General features: G+C 35.7%; 1 protein-coding gene across 2 annotated transcripts in view; it reads left to right on the top strand.

Moving 5' to 3' along the window:
- Positions 1-21,051, top strand: part of ADK (adenosine kinase) — a 544,457-nt gene that overhangs the window by 155,334 nt on the left and 368,072 nt on the right. For both annotated transcript variants that reach the window (XM_005699227.3, XM_005699229.3), the window contains exon 4: positions 17,112-17,190. In XM_005699227.3, coding sequence (XP_005699284.1) covers positions 17,112-17,190 — 79 coding nt within the window. The remainder of the gene's footprint in view (positions 1-17,111; positions 17,191-21,051) is intronic.

Genomic DNA, 21,051 nt, shown 5'->3' with positions numbered 1-21,051 from the left:
AGTCCCTTGGACTGCAAGGAGATCCAACCAGTCCATCCTAAAGGAAATCAGTCCTGAATATTCATTGGAAGGACTGATGCTTAAGCTGAAACTCCAGTACTTTGGCCACCTCATGCGAAGAGTTGACTCATTGGAAAAGACTCTGATGCTGGGAGGGATTGGGGGCAGGAGGAGAAGGGGACGACAGAGGATGAGATGACTGGATGGCATCACTGACTGGATGGACGTGAGTCTGAGTGAACTCCGGGAGTTGGTGATGGACAGGGAGGCCTGGCGTGCTGCAATTATTGGGGTCGCAAAGAGTCGGACATGACTGAGCGACTGAACTGAACTGAACTGAAGGCAGCTTGACCTGGAGAAGAGAATGGCAACCTACTCGAGTCTTCTTGCCTGGAGAATTCTGTTGACAGAGGAACCTGGCAGGCTGTAGTCCACAAGAGTCAGACATGACTGAGCAACTAACACACACAGACACGCACGCACGCACGCACGCACACGGCAGCTTGAATCACAAGTAATGTCAGTTTGCTTTATATATGTCATTCTGTCAGAAGGTAAAGCAAGGAGTGATCTCTCCATTCACACAGACAGCACACATACTTTCCAGGCTGGAACTGTAGTTCCAACAGTATTTTTCAGACCTTGATGGAGGTGCAAAGAAGCTTCCTTATTTCAAAATCTTCTAACAGTGCGATTGAGGAGCCTCTACCTAACCTTAAGTTAGAAGTGATTATCTATAGTGACATGCTAAAAGGCAAATATCAAGAGACTTTTGTAATAGAATTCTATAAATGCCGTATAAGTGATGAATATACTCAATTAAAATCATATGCTTGTGGATTGATATCGGTATTTGGCAGTATATCTGTGTGAAAAGACGTTTTCAAAGTTGAAATATGTAAAATCTCATTATAGATCAGTGTTAGCAGATGAACATTTGCAATCATTTTTGATGATGGTGAACAGTAATTTTGAACACCCATTAAATGAAATGTTATTCCCCCCAGAAGAATTATGTTCTTCTGCTAATAGTAGACTTGAATTGCTGAAAGTTTTTTGGAAATTTGTTCTCTCTCTTATTTTATAACTACCTCAGTAATACTGTTATTATGTGTTTTTCTCTTTACAGAGAAAGTTTTCTGAAGCCACTCTCCTCCTGAAGGAAAAATATATTTCTAGTTAGAAACCAGTTATGCATTGATTGTCCTTTATTCTCGTTTTAGAGTTCTTGCCTTTAGAAAATACTAAAAATGTTCAAATTTGGGACAGTTTATTGCCTATTAAGATAATTTCAATCTTTGAAATGTTGAAAATGAAATTCACCTGTAAATTATGTCAGTAGAGGATGTCCTATAGAGTACCTTGCAACAAACACCCTTCTCCTGTAGTAGCTGTCTAATTTTAAAATTCAAGGCTTTGCCTTCTTTACCTTTTATTGTTTGCTTTTGCTTCCAAATGACTGATGATGGGTCTTCAAAAGTTTTTACTTCTGAAGTTTAGTATGTACTAAAAAGGATTTTTATTCTATGTTGTACTGAGTCCAGTGTTTTATTTTATTGTTGTTTTATTTTATTTATCTATTTTTGGCAGTTGACTTAAAGAACAATATGAATACTTTCAAGTTAATAAGCTTCATGGACAGTTTAATTTTAAATTCTGTGAGAAATACATATTTTAGGACCCCATATAACATGCCTTGATGCATTCTATAATATATATTTTGGTAAATAATTATTTATGAAACAGGCTTTTACACTAACAGCTTAACTTCATGCGGAAGAAAAATGCACCTTCAGGATTTTAATAGAAATTAACCCATTTATTCCTTACAATAATCTTCTGAGAGTTTATTGTTATCTCATGAGAGTTTCCATCTTTTACCAAAGGAAATATTTGTTATCTGAACCCTTCACCCAGTATATTTGTTAGCAGTTACAAAGGATTATTGATAGTTACTTTCTGGTCACTGATCCCTCTAAAATTAGTATATTCTCATATAAATAAGTCCTATATATTTTATAATTGAGCACTAGTGTTTGTTTTTAAAGTTTTCTTTTATGGAGCATTTTTGTCTCTTGGTACTTTGCTTCCAAATTATAGTTTCTTTTTTCTTTTCTCTCTTTGTTTTTTAAAGTCTGTTTATATTCAATGGGATTAAAAACACACTTCCACTGTTAGAGCAGATTTATCATCTCCCCTTCAGGCTGTTCTTTAACATGGAGCTCTTAAAATGAATATCTTAAGATATACCCCAGATGTTTTAAACTTCAGCAAACTTGTGGTTTTCTTTATTGGAATCTCTGTTTGTAGTACTCAGAAGATGAAAGAAAACATCTCCTCAGTCTCCAAACACTTTTCGTACTGGTTTTAACGTCTTGTGCTGCAAAGGCATGCATAAGATAAAACTTCTATTACTGATAAATGTTTAGAATCCTTCATTTAAAATGTAATTATCAAACTGGGAATTGCATTAACAATCATGTAAAAAATAATATTGTCTGTTGTATGTGCTTTTCAATCAACACTGTTATGTGGTTAGTTTTTGTTTTTTATAGCTGTAGCATTTAGGAGAGCTTGAGGATGTTTTGTTTCAAGTGTTTATCCAAAATGTTGGGAAGTTTGAATTTTTTAATGATGTCAATCATTTAGTTCTTTTTTTCTTTTTTTTTTTTCTTTCTAGAGGATAGCCAAATTGCATAATCTGTACAAAATCAGCAACGAAAGTATTTCTCCAGTTATAAAATAGTTGGTAACATTTATTGAGTGCTTACTGTATTCAAGGCAGTGGCATATTGCTCACATCATGACAAAGTAGCAATGATTTGTACTAACTGAAAGATAATAAGGGGTTAATAAATGAGTACAGTAGTGTACTACATACAGACACACACACTTTTGTCATCTTAAACATGTTGTAAAGGAAGCAGGTAGGAGCACCTTATCTAATCTCTACTGTTTATAAATAATCAAACATTTTTCTTACTAGATGGCATCATATCTAAATATTAACCTAAAGTTTATGTCTTATACTTATATTTCTCTTGTAACAATGTTCTGCATTCTCATTTGTTTTAGTTCTTTTGATTTAATTTTCCACCTCATGTCTAGGAGGTATCTGTGACATAGGCAAAATTGCCATCAATGTCAAATTTTTTCTAAAAATATTCAAGAAAAACTTAATTTTGTTAAAATGTGTACAAATTGGCAGTCTCTACCTTCTTGAAAATTCAACACCAGCAGCAGCAAAAAGACTTTTATAAAATCCTTCCATAGCTCATCCATCCACTTATCCCCTTTCTTTTTTTTTTTGGCGCGCATGCGTGTGTGTGTGTGTGTGTGTATCCAGTATCTGTCAGGCACTATGTTTAAATACTGCAGAATGCAAAAACAGTCTCTAATGCCATGCTTTACGCATGAGGAACTTAATCTCGGAGAATATAAATTACTTGCCCCATCTCAGACAATTAGATGAATATGAAATTAAAGCCAGATCTGTCTATACCAGAGCCTTTGCTTAAGGAATCTGTCTGTCTTGATCACTTGCTATGTAAAATCATAGGCTGACCATATTGGTATCAAGTCTTTTATGTTCTTGGTAAGGAATTTCAACTATGTTAGATTGATATCTGCCCTACCCCCTTCTTCCTTCCTTTTAAATTTTTTCCTTTTAAATACTGATGTTCCATCTGGTTCCACCCTTTGGGTTCTTCTCATTTGTCTAGGCATAGATTTCTTTGGATTTTTTTTAGCTTCTTAAGCCTATAGGAATGTGTCTTTAATCAAATTTAGGAAGTTTTAAGGTGCTATTTCTTCAAAAATTTTTTTAATTTTTTTTAATCTCCCTCCCTTCCATCCCCATACCATTGTTCTCCTAAACCCAAAGTTTGAATTTTCAGCTTCAAGATAGAACCAGGATAGGCACACATCCTCTCCTGCTTCCCAGTAGAAGAGTGTCTATCTTTAGTTTTTACTCTTCACTCTTCCTATGGAGTTCATTTCTTGCCTAACATATCTTTAGTTCCTTTGCTCTTGACCTTTGTTTTGTAATCACTGCCAGACTGGGCAGACTTTCTGGTTTTCAGGTGATTTTGGTTAACCTCCTTTGTTTGCATTTCATTTTCAGAATTCAGCAAATGTGTTATGGGACAAACCAGCTGTATGTTTGTGGTTCCTGAATTGTCAAATTTTGTCTCTCTAGCCTAAAGCTGGTGAGTACAAATTTGGACAGGTCAGACAAACAACTGCTGGTTCTGGCCAACTCTTTGAACAGTTCTCACCTCCGTAGTAATTTATTCATTTGGTGGTTGTTGCTTCCAAAGATCTCTTGTACCTTTAATGATTTGTAATATGTGTGACTTACTAGTTGTTGTCAGTAGAAATGCTATTTATGACTCAGAATCAAAATTTCTATGTTATATTTTGATAAGAAATCTGAATGAGTGTTTCTTGTAAATGACATGTTTTATAGTTGGATAGAGAAAAATGATAAATTTGTTGCTTAAATACTGTCCATATCCATATCTGTTACATATGTTTATGGAGTGTTTGTATTAAAGAAACTAAGGCCCCATTATAAACCATGTATTCTGTGATAGAAATAACAAAGCAGTAATGGAGTGAAAAAGTATAGTTTGTGTTTTGGAACTTTCTGTGGACATATGGGTGACACTCTTATGTTTATCAGGTTTGTCTCATTTTGAGAAACACTATCTTACAGTATTTCTCTTTCTTATATATTACTTTTTCTTATATAGTTTAAAAGTAAATGTCAAATAGTTCTACTATTTAAAGAAACTTATACATTGGTTTAGTGAAGTTTCCTTGTATATTTTTATAAGGAGGGGATACCTAATGTGTATGCTGTGCATCTGTGTTTAGGAATAATTCATTTTATCTTAATCATCTACACTTACATACAAAGTACTTTTCAACAGTTATTTCACGTGCAGACATCTTCATTCATCTTCAGAGTTATAAATGGGAATAATTAAAACTTTTAAACATTTTAGAATTGAATAAAGACTTATCTAAACAATGGATGCTTAAAACTGCTTTCTTATCAAGGAAAATAAAATTAGAGGTTAGAGAAATACCTTTAAATTACGATCCTCATGAGCTAATAGCTTAACCCTGGTTTTGAATGACTGTTACTTTTTCCATCTTTTAAAAATATGCTTAAATATAAACACATGTGGGAAATGTTCTTTTGGCTTTTATCAAACTGACATTTAAGTGAATTTTTTTGAACCTCACTAAACATTTGTGGTAAAAGATTTCAAAGCTTTGAATCTTTCTATTGGCCTATGGATTTTTCCCCACTGTGTTATTCTATTAACATTTGGTCTTAATAAGTGTAACCTGTTTAGAATTAGTGATTTTTTTCATTTATTATTTGTTTAGATGAGAAGTTTAGGAAAAGAACTTCATCAGAACCCTACTTGGCAGTTATAAATGCTTTCTTAAGGAAGTTAAATATTTTGAGTTTTACTGTAAAGATTTTGCATGTATCTTATCCTTCATATGTCTTCTTTACGAAGTTTTCAAAATTTTTGATGTTTGGTTTCTATGCTGTGATGTTAGCACAATGTGAGGTCTTCTTTATCTTCTGAGCTCACTCTCTTTTTCCTTCCAAGGCTGGGATTAAAGAGACTTTACTTTAGTTGCTGTGAAAGTGGGAAGCAATTGCCCTAAGATAGAACTAGAAATTATAAAGGATGGTTTTGTGGACATTTTCCTGTTGATATTTCTTTTATTTTACTTACAAGAACTTTTTTAAGGAGATTTAAGAATGATTGGTCCTAAGTTATAGGGTATAACTGTGAAATTTTCCTCATGATTTCAAGATGCATGCAGAAAATCCTTCTAAAGAGTCATAAAAAGAAAAAGAATGATAAGGAAAAAAAAAACCACAACAGGAGAGAAGAAATTAAGTTACAGAAATAGTTCCTTAAGTGTTAATGTGTAATTTTTCTGTTCTTAGGTTCAAGCTAATAAGGTATTTTATTCTAAATTATCTTATTTTTACTTTATATGATTTTAATGTTTTCTTAATTTTTGGATGGATCTCCTAGTCCTGAATCTGCCACTAAGAGAAATTAATAAAAAATCATTTAACTGGACTTGGAGGATAATGAAAGTGAATTTCCTTGGTCTTCTTAAAACAAGGCTCGTAAATATAATCACATAACCTGCAATTCAGAATTTCTAGGAGACAGATCATAAGAATTTAAATTTCTTAAATACTAGAAGAAACATCAGGTTCCAATAGAGAGAGCTCTTAACTACTCCTGTATATCTTTACCTCTGGAGAAAAACTCTGGAGAGTGGATGACCTTAAAGAGCCTATGAAAAAGAAGGGAAAGATGTGGAGAACAGAGTTCAAGAGCAGATGCAGTCAATCCTGAAAAGTACATACTTCTCAGAGTTAATAATAAATGTTGAAGAGCATTTTTATAACAATAAGTATATCTTTGAAATGCTAGGTCAGTTAATGTTTAAGTCAGAAATGCTAAACAATGCTTTAGCATCCTTAGTCACTAGCCTCACAATGACATATTCAGACTGAGTGTAGGTTTCCAAACTTGTCAGGAATTAATGTTATGTAATATGAAAAATATCTAGATTGGTAAATCACTTTTTTCAGGAATGTCAGGAAATAAGTTCATATTTCAAAAGTTTTTCTTTAAAAGTCTCACATTTATGTCTTTGCCATTTGTCTTACCAATTTACATCACTGCTTGGGTAATTTATTTAGGGTTAAAAAAGAGGTTTATTTGAAAGAAATTTCTTAACCTAAAAACTGAGTAAAGATAAAAATTAAAAATGCCCTACATTCTAAAACTTTCTTTGAATCTTAAAAATTTGAACTAGATTCTTGCCTGGAGAATCCCATGGACAGAGGGGCCTGGTGGGCTACAGTCTATGGGGTTGCAAAGAGTTGGACATGACTAAGCAACTAACACACATATTAAGCCTCAGATTATAAGGGATAAAACTTAGTTTATCATTCATACCCTTATGTGTGAATCACTGTCAGTGGAATTAAGAGTCTTATGATTGTTTTTTCTAAGATACAGTATATATACATTGTTTTATTATCATCCTGTGACAAATACTATTCTCCTTAACCTTTACACTCCTGATTTTTACTTTTGTGTGGTTGTTATTCTTTATTCTTGATTGCTAAATTATCTGAGTTAGACTCTGCTTGTGTTTATTTCTTAAAACTCATTGAAAAATCATTCACTGTTTGTTCCTCATTCCAACTTTGTAAAGTGGATACTAGTTGGAAATTTTATGAAATGAATAGTTTACTATAATAATAAGCAGCAAAATCTAGATACTGTCTTCAAGGTAGCACCATATTTCTCTTCCATTAAACTTTTCAGTTATTGACTTCTCCATAGTCTTATCTGACCATGTTGTAGTTGTTTTTCAGTCACTCAGTTGTTTCTGACTCTGTGACCCCACAGACTACAGCACACCAGACTTCCCTGTCCTTCATCATCTTCCAGAGCTTTTTCAACCTTATGTCTGTTGAGTCAGTGATGCCATCTAGCCATCTCATCCTCTGTCATTCCCTTCTCCTCCTGCCTTCAATCTTTACCAGCATCAGGGTCTTTTCTAATGAGTTGGCTCATCGCATCAGGTGGCCAAAGTATTGGACTTTAAGCTCCAACATCAGTCCTTCCAGTGAATATTCAGGACTCATTTTTTTTTAGGATTGACTGGTTGGATCGCCTTGCAGTCCAAGGGACTTTCAAGAGTCTTCTCCAGCACCACAGTTCAAAAGCATCAGTTGTTCGATGCTCAGCCTTCTTTATGCTCCAACTCTCACATCCATACGTGACTACTGGAAAAACCATAGCTTTGACTAGATGGACTTTTATTGGCAAAGTAATGTCTCTGGTTTTTAATATGCTGTCTAGGTTGGTCATAGCTTTTCTTCTCAGGAGCAAGCGTCTTTTAATTTCATGGCTTCAGTCACCCTCTGCAGTGATTTTGCAGCCCAAGAAAATAAAGTCTCTCACTGTTTCTATTGTTTCCCCGTCTATTTGCCATGAAGTGATGGGACTGGATGCCATGATCTTCTGTTTTTGAATGTTGAGCTTGGAGCCAACTTTTTCACTCTCCTCTTTCACCTTCATCAAGAGGCTCTTTAGTTCCTCTTCACTTTCTGCCATAAGGGTGGTGTCATCTGTGTATCTGAGGTTATTGATATTTCTCAGGGCAATCTTGGCAGCTCTGCCAGCCATGTTGTAGTTAATATAGTAATTACTGTTTTTGAAAAGGTGAATCTCTTTGTAGTATACTCTCCTACATTCTTTTCCATTAATACTTGTCTTGACCTCAATGCCAAAAGAGCTTTTATGCTAAAGGATGAATTATGTTTGGTTGACTGTGTTTACTTTGGTCATTTAGTCATTGCCCAGCTGTTCCAAAATTAGAAGCTCTTTGCTCCTGCTAGTCACATCCGTACGTGACTACTGGAAAAACCATAGCTTTGACTAGATGCTCCTGTAGCATGCTAAGGATCATCACTGTTATTTTTATCAGAAGTCTGTGTTATCTTTTAATAGACTTAAAATTCTCATGGTTGATCATTTTCTTATGATAACTTCTCTGTGCATACTACCACTCTGAGGTATGGTTTAATATTAAACCAGGATTAAAAGACTAGTATTTAGTCATATCTCTGCCTGCTATGTTAATATTTGAAGTCTTCTCTACTCTATTATTTTTTTACTTTTCTTCTCAAAAACAGAGCATATATATATAGATAGCATATTTATGAAGTATTTAATAATATGTGATATGAGAGCTGAGAGTGTTACTTAAAATTTAAGTTCTCCTGTGCATCATCAGCTTGATACTATACACAAGTATTACAGTTCTTTAGCAGTATATGGTATATTGCATTCTTCTTTTTTCCATAAGGTTAATCTTTGAGAAATTCTGAATTATATCCCAGTGACATTAATTTTTATTTAAAATTTTCTTTAATGAAAATACTTTCATATGAAATGGATCAGCTGTTATTTAAATTCTTTTTTTTTTTAATTTTTAATTTTTTATTTTTTTTAAATTTTAAAATCTTTAATTCTTACATGCGTTCCCAAACATGAACCCCCCTCCCACCTCCCTCCCCATAACATCTCTCTGGGTCATCCCCATGCACCAGCTCGAGGTGTTTGATACACTCACTCCATTCAGACAAAGAAGCTCAAAGAAAGGAAAAAGTAAGAATGTATCTATGACGTACAGAAATAGACACATCACTCCCTGTAGGAAAAAAAAAATCACATTCTGAAATATATGGAAGTTCTCTATCAAATGTAAAGGTATCATAAACTCTGTTATTTCTAAGTAACCTAGAAAATATTTAGGGTTTTTATATAATTGATTATATCCCTATAAAATTTTAATCATGGTTTTGAGGCTTATTAATATCTTAGCTCTACTTTTTTGTTCTTTCATTAAAGATATACAGTCCCTCTTTCCCTGGCATTTTCCATTGAGCATTTATAGTTTTGTCATAGACAATGTGGAACTTTCATATAAAATCAGGAGATTTTGTATCACTAGAAAATTGTGTAGAGGAAATATGCCCAATCCATGCAAGAGATTAAAGAAAATAAATTTTTCCTCAGTGCAGTTAGTTCCCTAAACAGAAATCTTTCTAGGTTTGATAATCACATACTTAGGAGTTCCCTTTTTTCCATATGACTTTTCTTCTCTCTTGTATTTCCTTTCTTAACACCATCCAACTGGTCATCCAAAGTAGAAGTCTCAGGATTGTTTTTCGCTCTGGCACATCTTTCACTTCCAGTTATTTATCACATGCGCTGTCTTCAACTTTGGAAATGATTCCTTAGCTTGATCACTTTCCTCTAGCCCCTTGGCTCAGCATATGACTTATGAACTTTTCCAAAGGCTTGTGATGTGCCTCTCTCTCTTTCTCCCTCTCTCTCTGTTCATTTTTTTTTCCTCAAAAGATGCGATTTTCCCTCTCCACTCTTTTTTAAAAATACTTTATTTATGTATCTGGCTGCGCAGTTGTGGTGTGTGGGATCTAGTTCCCTAGGCCTCCTGCATTGGGAGTGTGGAGTCTTAGCCCCTGGATCCCCAGGGAAGTCCCAGTCTGCCTCCCTTTAATCTGCCTTGTTCTTGGAGAAGAGCTATTATCATTTAAAAAGAAAATCTGCCTTTCACACTATCAGTAAATAGATTTTAATAATTCCTAGTTGCCTACTGAACAGTACTGAAGTGTATTAGTCTGGCAGAGAGAGTTCGCTTTTGTCAGTTTTTACTACTTTGATTTTTACCTACATTTTAGTCTGTGTATAACTTACTTCCCTGAATATGTTAGAGTTTTGTTTTATCCTTAGCCCTGAATATTTTTTCTCCCATATCTGTCAAATTCCACTTCAGATATTACTCTTTCCCTGCCTCTTTCGTTCAGAGCCACTCACTTCTCTGCTCTATGTTTTGATTTGTATATAGTTCTATTTGTATTGTTGACTGGAAAAACTGCTATTTTCTTCCATTGTAAGATGAAGTAGATTTTTAAATGTTTTTATTACAAACAGTTTCTATGCATATTACATAATCAAAAAAAAGTATATAAGATCTGTAATTGCTTCTTCTTTGGAATAAACCACTCTTAACACCTTGGTTGTAACCTTCCAGGTCCTTTTTAGAACATACGTATATTGGGTAATTTTGCATGCATTATACACATATATATTGTAATTTTCTTGGGTTATATTGTACATATATTTTGGTTACTTAATATTTCTCAATTGAAATATATGGAAAGTGTCAGTAGTATAAGTCTACTTCGAAGTAGACTGAATGTTGAAGAATGTTAAACTATTTAGTAGAATCAGCGCAAGGAGATCCAACCAGTCCATCCTAAAGGAGATCAGTCCTGGGTGTTCTTTGGAAGGACTGATGCTGAAGCTGAAACTCCAATACTTTGGCCACCTCATGCAAAGAGTTGACTCATTGGAGAAGACCCTGATGCTGGGAGGGATTGGGGGCAGGAGGAGAAGGGGACGACAGAGGATGAGATGGCTGGATGGCATCACCGACTCGATGGACATGAGTTTGAGTGAACTCTGGGAGTTGGTGATGGACAGGGAGGCCTGGCGTGCTGCAATTCATGGGGTCGCAAAGAGTCAGACATGACTGAGCTACTGAACTGAACTGAACTGAGAATCAGTGCATACACACAGTAAAAAATCAAAACGAAAAATTAAACATTTTTGAAATGGATCTACCTTGTCATCTATCAGAATTCATCAGGATTTATTAGACCAAAATTTGGAATACTGCATACTGTAGTATGTAGGTATTTGTTGAAAAGAAATTGAAAAAAATAGGAGCTAATAGTAGTACCCATGTTATAAACTTGTATTGAGCATTTAAAAAAATGATTCGGGTAAAATATTTAAAACAGTAGCTTCTGGCATGTAGTAAATATTACATAAATGTTAGCTATGGAACCTAACCGTAGAACCTCAGAGGATTCTAAGATCCTATATGTTTAATAAATAAAACATTGTTCTTTATTTCAGATATCTCAGTGCTTTTAGTATGCTGATATACAATATGCATCTTCAAGATGAGAATAGAATACACAATTTCCTATGCTTATTTGGTCTTGTAATCCATTTTCTCTAGAGCATCTTGAAAAGCTAGTGTTCTTTTTAAACCATAATAGTCTAGAAGGTAGCCACTAGCCTTGAGGCTATAGATGTTCAAGCATAAGTTAGTAAATTTAAATGAAATTTAAATTTTTATTTGAAATAAAACATCAGTCACACTGTCTACCTTCCAAGCGCTCAGTAGCTAGCTAGTGGCTGTCAGACTGGATGCACAGATACAGAACTTTTCACTATTAACAGAAAGTTCTATTTGATGGTGCTGGGAGAAATGAGAACAAAAACAAAGTAAACAGTACAGATTGTCGCTGGCTTACTGTGATTTTAGTATCTGTACTAAATCTACCCCCCAGTTATTACCAAAATATTATATCTGTTTGATTCTTTGTTGTTGGAAGGAAGAAATTAATGATGGAGGAGATAAGACATAACTTAAGGAAAGATTCTTGAGAGAATGAGAAAGGATGGTGCTGCTGTACAACAACAAACTGGGGTGGCCTTCAACAGAAATTTATTCTCTTAAAGTTCCTGGGAAGCAGAAGTCTGAAATCAAGGTGTTAGCATAGTTGCACTCCTGAAGAGCCTAGTGGAGAATCTTTGTCTCTTCCCACTTTTGATGGATGCTGGCATTCCTTGGCTTCCTTGGCTTTTGGCCACCTTTGTCCAATCTCTGTCTCTCTCTTCACCTCTGTCTTCTCTTTTGTCCATTGTAAGAAGAACTGGCATTGAGATCTGAGACTTAGCTGGGTAATTCAAGAGGGAGGATTTTACCTCCTGAAGATCCCCAAATCTCTATCTCCTGCAAGATCCCCCACTTTTTTTTTTTCCAAATAAGGTTACATTCACAGGTTCTGATGAAGGGACATATCTTTTTAGAGAAATTGGCTTTTGAAAGTGGAATGACCTCAAACAGGTAGAGCAGTTAATCACTTAATGTTTATTTTGTCCACTCATTCTTCCTTTCTCTTCCAATCTCCAGTATCATTCTTAGCTGATACATAGTTTAGAAAGTAATTAAAAGAGAAGATTTCCTAGACTACCACAACTCCCACATATCTGCATCTGGGACTATGTACTTTTTCTTCTCTCCTATAAGTATTCAGTTCATTTCAGTTCATTCACTCAGTTGAGTCTGACTCTTTGCAACCCCATGAATTGCAGCACGCCAGGCCTCCCTGTCCATCACCAACTCCTGGAGTTCACTCAAACTCCTGTGCATAGAGTCGGTGATGCCATCCAGCCATCTCATCCTCTGTCATCCTCTTCTCCTGCCCCCAATCCCTCCTAGCCTCAGGGTCTTTTCCAGTGAGTCAACTCTTTGCATGAGGTGGCCAAAGTATTGGAGTTTCAGCTTCAGCATCAGTCCTTCGAATAGGTTAGTATTATTCCATTAAGTTCAGTTGTTCAGTTGTGTCTGACTCTTTGCAACCCTGTGGACTACAGCACGCCAGGCTTCCCTCTCCATTACTGACTCCCGGAGCTTGCTCAAACTTATTGTCCATTGAGTCAGTGATGCCATCCAGCCATCTCATCCTTTGACTTCCCCTTCTCCTCCTGCCTTCAATCTTAACCCAGCATCAGGGTCTTTTCCAGTGAGTTGTTTCGTTGCATCACGTGGCTGAATATTGGAGCTTAACCTCTAGCATCAGTTCTTCCAAGGATTATTCAGGGTTGATTTCCTTTAGGATTGATTGGTTTGATCTCCTTGCAGTCCAAGGGACCCTCAAGAGTCTTCTCCAACATCAAAGTTCAAAAGCATTAATTCTTTAGCACTCAGCCTTCATTATGGTCCAACTCTCACAACCATACATGACTACTGAAAAAAACATAGCTTTGACTAGATTAACTTATGTCTTTAAAGTAATGTCTCTGCCTTTTAATATGCTGTCTAGTTTGGTCATAGCTTTTATTCCCAGGAGCAAGCATCTTTTAATTTCATGGCTGCAGTCACCATCTGCTGTGCTTTTGGACTCCCCCACCATCTGCAGTGATTTTGGAGCCCCCCAAAATAAAGTCTGACACTGTTTCCACTGTTTCCCCATCTATTTCCCATGAAGTGATGGGACCGGATGCCATGATCTTCGTTTTCTGAATGTTGAGCTTTAAGCCAAGTTTTTCACTCTCCTCTTTCACTTTCATCAAGAGGCTTTTTAGTTCCTCTTCACTTTCTGCCATAAGGGTGGTGTCATCTGCATATCTGAGATTATTGATATTTCTCCCGGCAATCTTGATTCCAGCTTGTGTTTCTTCCAGTCCAGCATTTCTCATGATGTACTCCAAATTAAAAGACGCTTACTCCTTGGAAGAAAAGTTATGACCAACCTAGATAGCATATTGAAAAGCAGACATTACTTTGCCGACTAAGGTCCGACTAGTCAAGGCTGTGGTTTTTCCAGTAGTCATGTATGGATGTGAGAGTTGGACTGTGAAGAAGGCTGAGTGCCAAAGAATTGATGCTTTTGAACTGTAGTGTTGGAGAAGACTCTTGAGAGTCCCTTGGACTGCAAGGGGATTCAACCAGTCCATTCTGAGGAGATCAGCCCTGGGATTTCTTTGGAAGGAATGATGCTAAAGCTGAAACTCCAGTACCTTGGCCACCTCATGCAAAGAGTTGACTCAGTGGAAAAGACTTTGATACTGGGAGGGATTGGGGGCAGGAGGAGAAGGGGACAACAGAGGATGAGATGGCTGGATGGCATCACTGACTCGATGGACATGAAATCTGAGTGAACTCTGGGAGTTGGTGATGGACAGGGAGGCCTGGCGTGCTGTGATTCATGGGGTCGCAAAGAGTCAGACACGACTGAGCGACTGAACTGAACTGAACTGAACTGAAAACACAGTCTCTCACTGTTTGCATTGTGTCCCCATCTATTTGCCATAAAGTGATGGGACTGTATGCCATGATCTTTGTTTTTTGAATGTTGAGTTTTAAGCCAGCTTTTTCAGTCTCCTCTTTCACTTTGATCAAGAGATTCTTTAGTTTCTCTTCACTTTCTACCGTAACGGTAGTGTCATCTGCATATCTGAGGTTATTGATATTTCTCTCTGCAATCTTGATTTCAGCTTGTGCTTCATCCAGCCAGCATTTCACATGATGGACTCTGGACATAAGTTAAATAATCAAGGTGACACTATACAGCCTTGATGTACTCCTTTCCCTATTTGGAAGCACTCTGTTCCATGTCCAGTTTTAACTGTTGCTTCTTGGCCTGCATACAGATTTCTCAGGAGGCAGGTCAAAAAGGTAAGGTAAGGTGAAGTCAATCAGTCGTGTCCGACTGAGTGTCCGACCCCACGGACTGTAGCCTACCAGGCTCTTCCATCCATGGGATTTTCCAGGCAAGGGTACTGGAGTGGGTTGCCAGTTCCTTCTCCAGAGGATCTTCCCGACCCAGGGATCGAACGTAGTCTCCCTCATTGTAGGCAGACGCTTTACCGTCTGAGCCACCAGGGAAGTCAGGAGACAGGTCAAGTGGTCTGGTATTCCCATCTGTAAGAATTTTCCACAGTTTGTTGTCATCCACACAGTCAAAGACTTTAGCGTAGTCAGTGAAGCAGAAGTAGATAGTTTTCTGGAATTCTCTTGCATTTTCTGTGATCCAGTGTATGTTCGCAATTGATATCTGGTTCCTCTGTCTTTTCTAAATCCAGCTTGAACATCTGGAAATTCTTGGTTCGCATACTGTTGAAGCCTCGCTTGGAGAATTTTGAGCATTACTTTGCTGGTGTGTGAGATGAGTGCAATTGTACAGTTGTTTGGATATTCTTTGGCATTGCCTCTCTTTGGGATTGGAATGAAAACTGACCTTTTCCAGTTCTGTGGCCATTGCTGAGTTTTCCAAATTTTCTGGCATTTTGACTGCAGCACTTTCACAGCATCATCTTTTAGGATTTGAAATAGCTCAGCTGGAATTCTGTCACCTCCACTAGCTTTGTTTGTAATGATGCTTCCTAAGGCCCACTTGACTTGGCACTCCAGGACATCTGGCTCTAGATGAGTGAGCACACTATTGTGATTATCTGGGTCTTTAAGATCGTTTTTTTGTAAGTTCTTCTTAGTGGTATACAGATACTGTTGTCAAAACTTTCTAGTGGGTGCTCCATCGCGTCTGACTCCTGTGACTGCCAGCCTCCTCTATCCATGGAATTTCCCAGGCTAGAATACTGGAGTGAGTTGCTATTTCTTACGCGATGGGATCTTCCTCACCCAGGGATCGAACATGCATCTCCTGTGTCTCCTGCATTGTTGGGTGGATTCTTTACCACCGAGCCACCTTGTCCACAGTTTGGGCTTTGCCAATTGTATTTATTGACATCTCAGGGTTTTATAGATGTGGTTTGAAGGCAATTGGAATGATAGAAGTGGGTATAGTAACTCTGTTTTCCCTATTCCTAATGTAACCATCTCTATATTTATCCCTTTTTGTATTTTGAAGTTTTGTGAAAGGTTTCATTTGAGTAAAAAACCTCCTTCTGAGCTTTAAGATTTTAACGTTGTGAAAACAGCACTAAGACTGGTGTCTTTCTTGAACACTGTATTCACATCCCAGTCTCTCTTCTTTGGTCTTCTGTAACCCTTGCTTTCTGTATTGCATACATTTTGTTTATGGATAACTTGGTGTTTTAAAATTTTCTTTTTTCATGCATATTCATTCATCCTTGTCCCTTCAAAACATATAAATCCCTTTAAAATAAAGTTTATGCCTATGCGCTTTGGTTATCTCCCACAGCATCCAACATGTTAGAGATGTGTAGTAGAGAATATTGATTTGTCATCTAGATTATTAAACGCCATGTAATTTGAGACATTTTAATCAATTTACTTAGCCCTTTGAGTGTAATACTAGGGATTTACATGCATCGCCTTGTATGAAAAGTACTATGTGTAGTTAGTATATATATCTTCCTTTATCAGATGCCAAACTAATGAAGTATGAAAGCTTTAGATCATCTCTCTCTGCCTCTCTATTTCGCAGATACGGAAACTGTCACCAATCAACTTTCCTAAGAATCATGCACCTCCATGTAGTTTTGTAATTCTTTGAGTTATAAAATGGTAGTGATCATGATATTAAAAAATTTTGAACTTATTAGGACATACATTTGTAAGAATTTTAGAATTTAACATTTAAAGTAGGAAAATATTCATTGCTTATAAATATTTAATAAGTTACAAATTTTTATTTTTACCTTGTATTTAATGTCTAATTATGGTCACCCTATATATTTTAAAGTCTCATAATTGTACACTTGTAGAAAACAATTTGTTAAGTATGGAAGTTTAGCAAAGTTGTTTTCATATAGCATTTTAATTCATTTATTCAACATAGTTATGTAATTCAAAAATTTCACTAAATGTAATTTAATGAGCTTCTAATCAGAAAAATTTGCATTGTGACAACTGACAAATGCTAACATTTTTCTACTGTGATTTACTTTTAGGTTTGATGAACTTGTAAAAAAATTCAAAGTTGAATATCATGCTGGTGGCTCTACCCAGAATTCAATTAAAGTGGCCCAGGTTAGTTGATTATTTTAAAGGTGGTAAAAGAAATTGGCTCAAAATGATTTGATACTTTTGACCATTGTTCATAAGTATTTTAATCTATATTTTTTGTTATAGAATATTTCTGTTGGTTTTAAATGTTTATTATTCATATATATTTCTTAATTACCTGTGAATCCTTTGGATATATTTTATAACATTTCATGTTATTGATTTGTAGAAGTTCTGTGTTTTTTATAAATAGTATTCCTTTTTTGGAATTGGAAGTATTTTTTATTTGTCATTTGTACTTTAATGACTTTTCACATCTTTTACTCTGCCAAAGTTCTTAGTTTTATTAATATAATTAAATTTTATGGCTTTCTTATAGTACTTAGAATGGATGTTCTATGGATACTATAAGTTTTCTTGTAGTATATATAAATACATATATATCTATATATTTGTGTATATTTATATATGAGTTTATGCATCTGTGTCTGTATCTATATACATCTTCCAGCGGGTAATTGGATGAACTCATTTTGACGTGTACTCTTTCAAGTTACCAGTGTAACCTAATTTTAAGTGGTAATGTTAGTGTTCTATTTAAAGTTCCAATTATGAAGAACAGGAAGAGCTTTATAAATCTCTGTTCTTACCTCTGTGATTTGTAAACTAGCTCAGAATCCCTGTAACTGCAGTCACAAGTTAACTCTCATGGATTCAGGTCATTTTGATTTTTTTTTTTTACATTGATTAATGCTTTCCCTTGCAATTTTAATTATGGACTGAAGAAGTGGAGAATTGTCAAAGATTGGACTTTTATTAAATTTAGACATTTACTGTAATTATCCTGCATACTGTCAAAGCTCAAATTTAATCATTTGATCATTTAAAGTATTAACATATTTTGGGTTGTAAAATACTGTGTTCAGTGGCCTGAGGAGGTGAGATCTTTGTATTTATCAGTGGATTTTGTTCGTTTGTTTGTTTAACATTCCAGCAGTCATTTAGTAAGTTCAGGTTAATAGAAAAAAGACAGTTTACTTTTTGTACTTAGGTGGTGTTATTAGTCTTCTCAGGCTGCCACATCAGCTGTATCTTAATCTTAGATTTCCAAGCCTCCAGAAAAAGTTTTCTATTGTTCAAGCCATCTGGTCTATGATATTTTGTTACATCAGGCAGAGCACACTGAGACAGGTTATATACCCAAAATAATTAAAAGCAGGGTATTGACATATATGTACATGTGTGTTCATGACAGAATTATTCACAACAGCTAAAAAGTGGAGGCAACCCACATGTCCTTTAGTGAATGGCCAAACAAAATGTGGTGTATGCATACAGTGGTATATTTTTCAGCCTTAAAAAGTAAGGAAATTCTGACACATACTACAATATGAATGAATCTTGAGTGTATACAGTATGTGAAATAACTTAGTTACAGGAGTATTAATATTGATGATTCCACCTATACGAGGTACCCAAATTAGTCAAATTCATAGAGATGGTAAGTAGAACGTAGTTTCCAGGGGTTATAGGAAGAGAAAATGAAGAGTTATTGCTTACTGGGCTTAGAGTTTCAGTTTTATAAGATGAAGAGTTTAGAGGTGAATAGTGTGGTTGTACAACAGTGTGAATATATCTAATGCCATTGCACTGTATGCTTAAAAATGATTAAAAATGTAATTTTTGTATCTCTTTTTTATATCTTGTATACCTTTTGTATATATCTTGTATATCTTTTACCGTATTTTAAAAATTAATTGAAAAATAGATTCTAGAAATGCTTCTATAGGAAGTAGTATCAACTTTATTCAGGTTTTATATTTCATTTGCTTATTTAACAATCACTGAGGCAACAGAACATAGGCTTGCTCTTGTGGCTATGGGAATCCATTAAACTGGGTTTGGGTTCAAACTTTGTTGCTTTACTGGCTGTGAAACCATGAGCAACTTTAAAGGGCCTTTCATCTATAAATGTGGAGTTTAATGTGTATCTCAAATGAAGGTCATAAGGATTAATGAGATAATGAACATTTTAAAAAGCTATACTGCTCTTAAAGGGAAAGTTTGGAAACCACTAGGGTTGCAGGGCTTCTCCCCCTCCCCCCATTTTACTTAGTTAACAAACTGTAAGCTTACCCATCCATGGACAGAACAACCAGATTTGTGGCTCTCATCCACTGAAAAATACTGTTTCAATCTAGTCTTCAGTTAAACATGTTATTTGGCTTTTTAGTTCCCCTAATATTTTGAGAGTGCTTTTCCTTTCCATCTGATTGATGATTCAGCTACATAATTGCCCAATTATAATTTATCTTTGGGGTAGCCAGAGAGGTTTGAAAAATGTTCCTAGAGAAGTACTTTTCTTCAGAAGGAGAATTCTTCAGATTTTGCATGGCAGTCATTAATGGAAATAATCGATTGCTTTATACATAAAGTAAATATTTATTGGCATCTGCTATGTGCTAACCGTTGCGCTCAGTAGTAGCTGGTATCATAAGCTGTGTCTTCTTAAGTTTAAGTCAAATTTGATACAATATTTAGAACGTTAACGTGAACAGTTTTGATAAAGCCTTGCTTGAATCTAATGTGATGAATGAATGAGGTTGAACTGTAAGCTGTTTAAAAAGTCTAGCTGGAGATGGCCCATCAGGACAGGTTCCAGATTTTGTTTTCTGTTAGTGCATTTGATTCATTGGTTTTGGGCTTTGGTCTTCTTTTCTTATCCATTTGTGTTCTCCTTTACTTCAGAGAACAACTGGATTGCTCTTCCATTTTCTCTTATTATTCTAGGTGACTGAGAAGCAAATACTGGGCAACAAATACCAGTTTAGTGTAACTGTGCTAACTGAATGTCTTCCAGGTCCTGTGAACTGTAGATCTAAAATAGGGCGAAGCTCTATGATAGGAATTCAGTCATCATCAAAGTACTCATAAATAATTTAATTCTGTATAGTTTTTGTTAGTACATACCATGTGTAATATGTGTTTCCTGTGTGATCTTTTGTAATAGGTATTTTGAAAATAATTCAGTTCTTCTGTAAAGATAGGAAAAATAAAGATAGATGAAATTTATAAATAGTAAACCGATAGCTTTTAAGATTGAGGTAAAACTAAAAGGCTTTTTTTTTTTCCCTTGCCCGTGCCATGCACCATTTGGGATCTTAGTTTCCAACCAGGGATCAAACCCTTATCTCCTGCAGTGGAAGCACAATGTCTTAACCACTGGACTGCCAAGTATAAGTAGCAAACAAGTAGCTTGAGAAACAGGCATTATTGATATGATTTGTTAAATATAAAGAGCAAGTGAATTTGTAACCTGTAAGACTGCTGAAGATGGAAGAAAAAGCTATGCTAGAACAAACAAGAGTGTTACTTATAGCTAGAAAAGGATGGAAAAAACATAGTATGATCATGTAATACTAGGCTGACAGTTATACCTACCCTCGAAAGATCACTCATTAGTGAAACTTACTATGTCCTTATTTCTGGCCTCACAGGTGTGTAACTTTGGAAAGGTAAATAAAGCCAAGACTACTCAGGTTATTTCCCAAGATTTAGTTTCCTTGTTTTATAATATCTGCCAAGGACTCCCGTCTCTGGGCCCCGTTGCTCAAACTGTGGCCTTGCTCTCCTACCTATACCATTATCATCAGTCGGATGAGGTTAAAGGCAGATAATGTGTGAACATTCAGGTGGTGTGGTCCTTACACTTATTTGCAAGTGAGCATTAACCTGCTCCAACACTTTCCCTTGCTTCTTGCTGTGTACTTTAGATGGATACATCTATGATTTCAACAGCTTAATTTAGTCAGCAGGCCCTTTCTGTTCTGTGTCCTCTGGTATAGCTTGCTTATAAAGTACTTGGAGTCTACCAGGGCTTTAAGG

The sequence above is a fragment of the Capra hircus genome, chromosome 28 (assembly GCF_001704415.2).
Source record: "Capra hircus breed San Clemente chromosome 28, ASM170441v1, whole genome shotgun sequence".
NCBI classification, from domain to species: domain Eukaryota; kingdom Metazoa; phylum Chordata; class Mammalia; order Artiodactyla; family Bovidae; genus Capra; species Capra hircus.
Note: the sequence above shows the minus strand (reverse complement) of the source record. Positions and strands in the feature narration are given on the sequence as shown.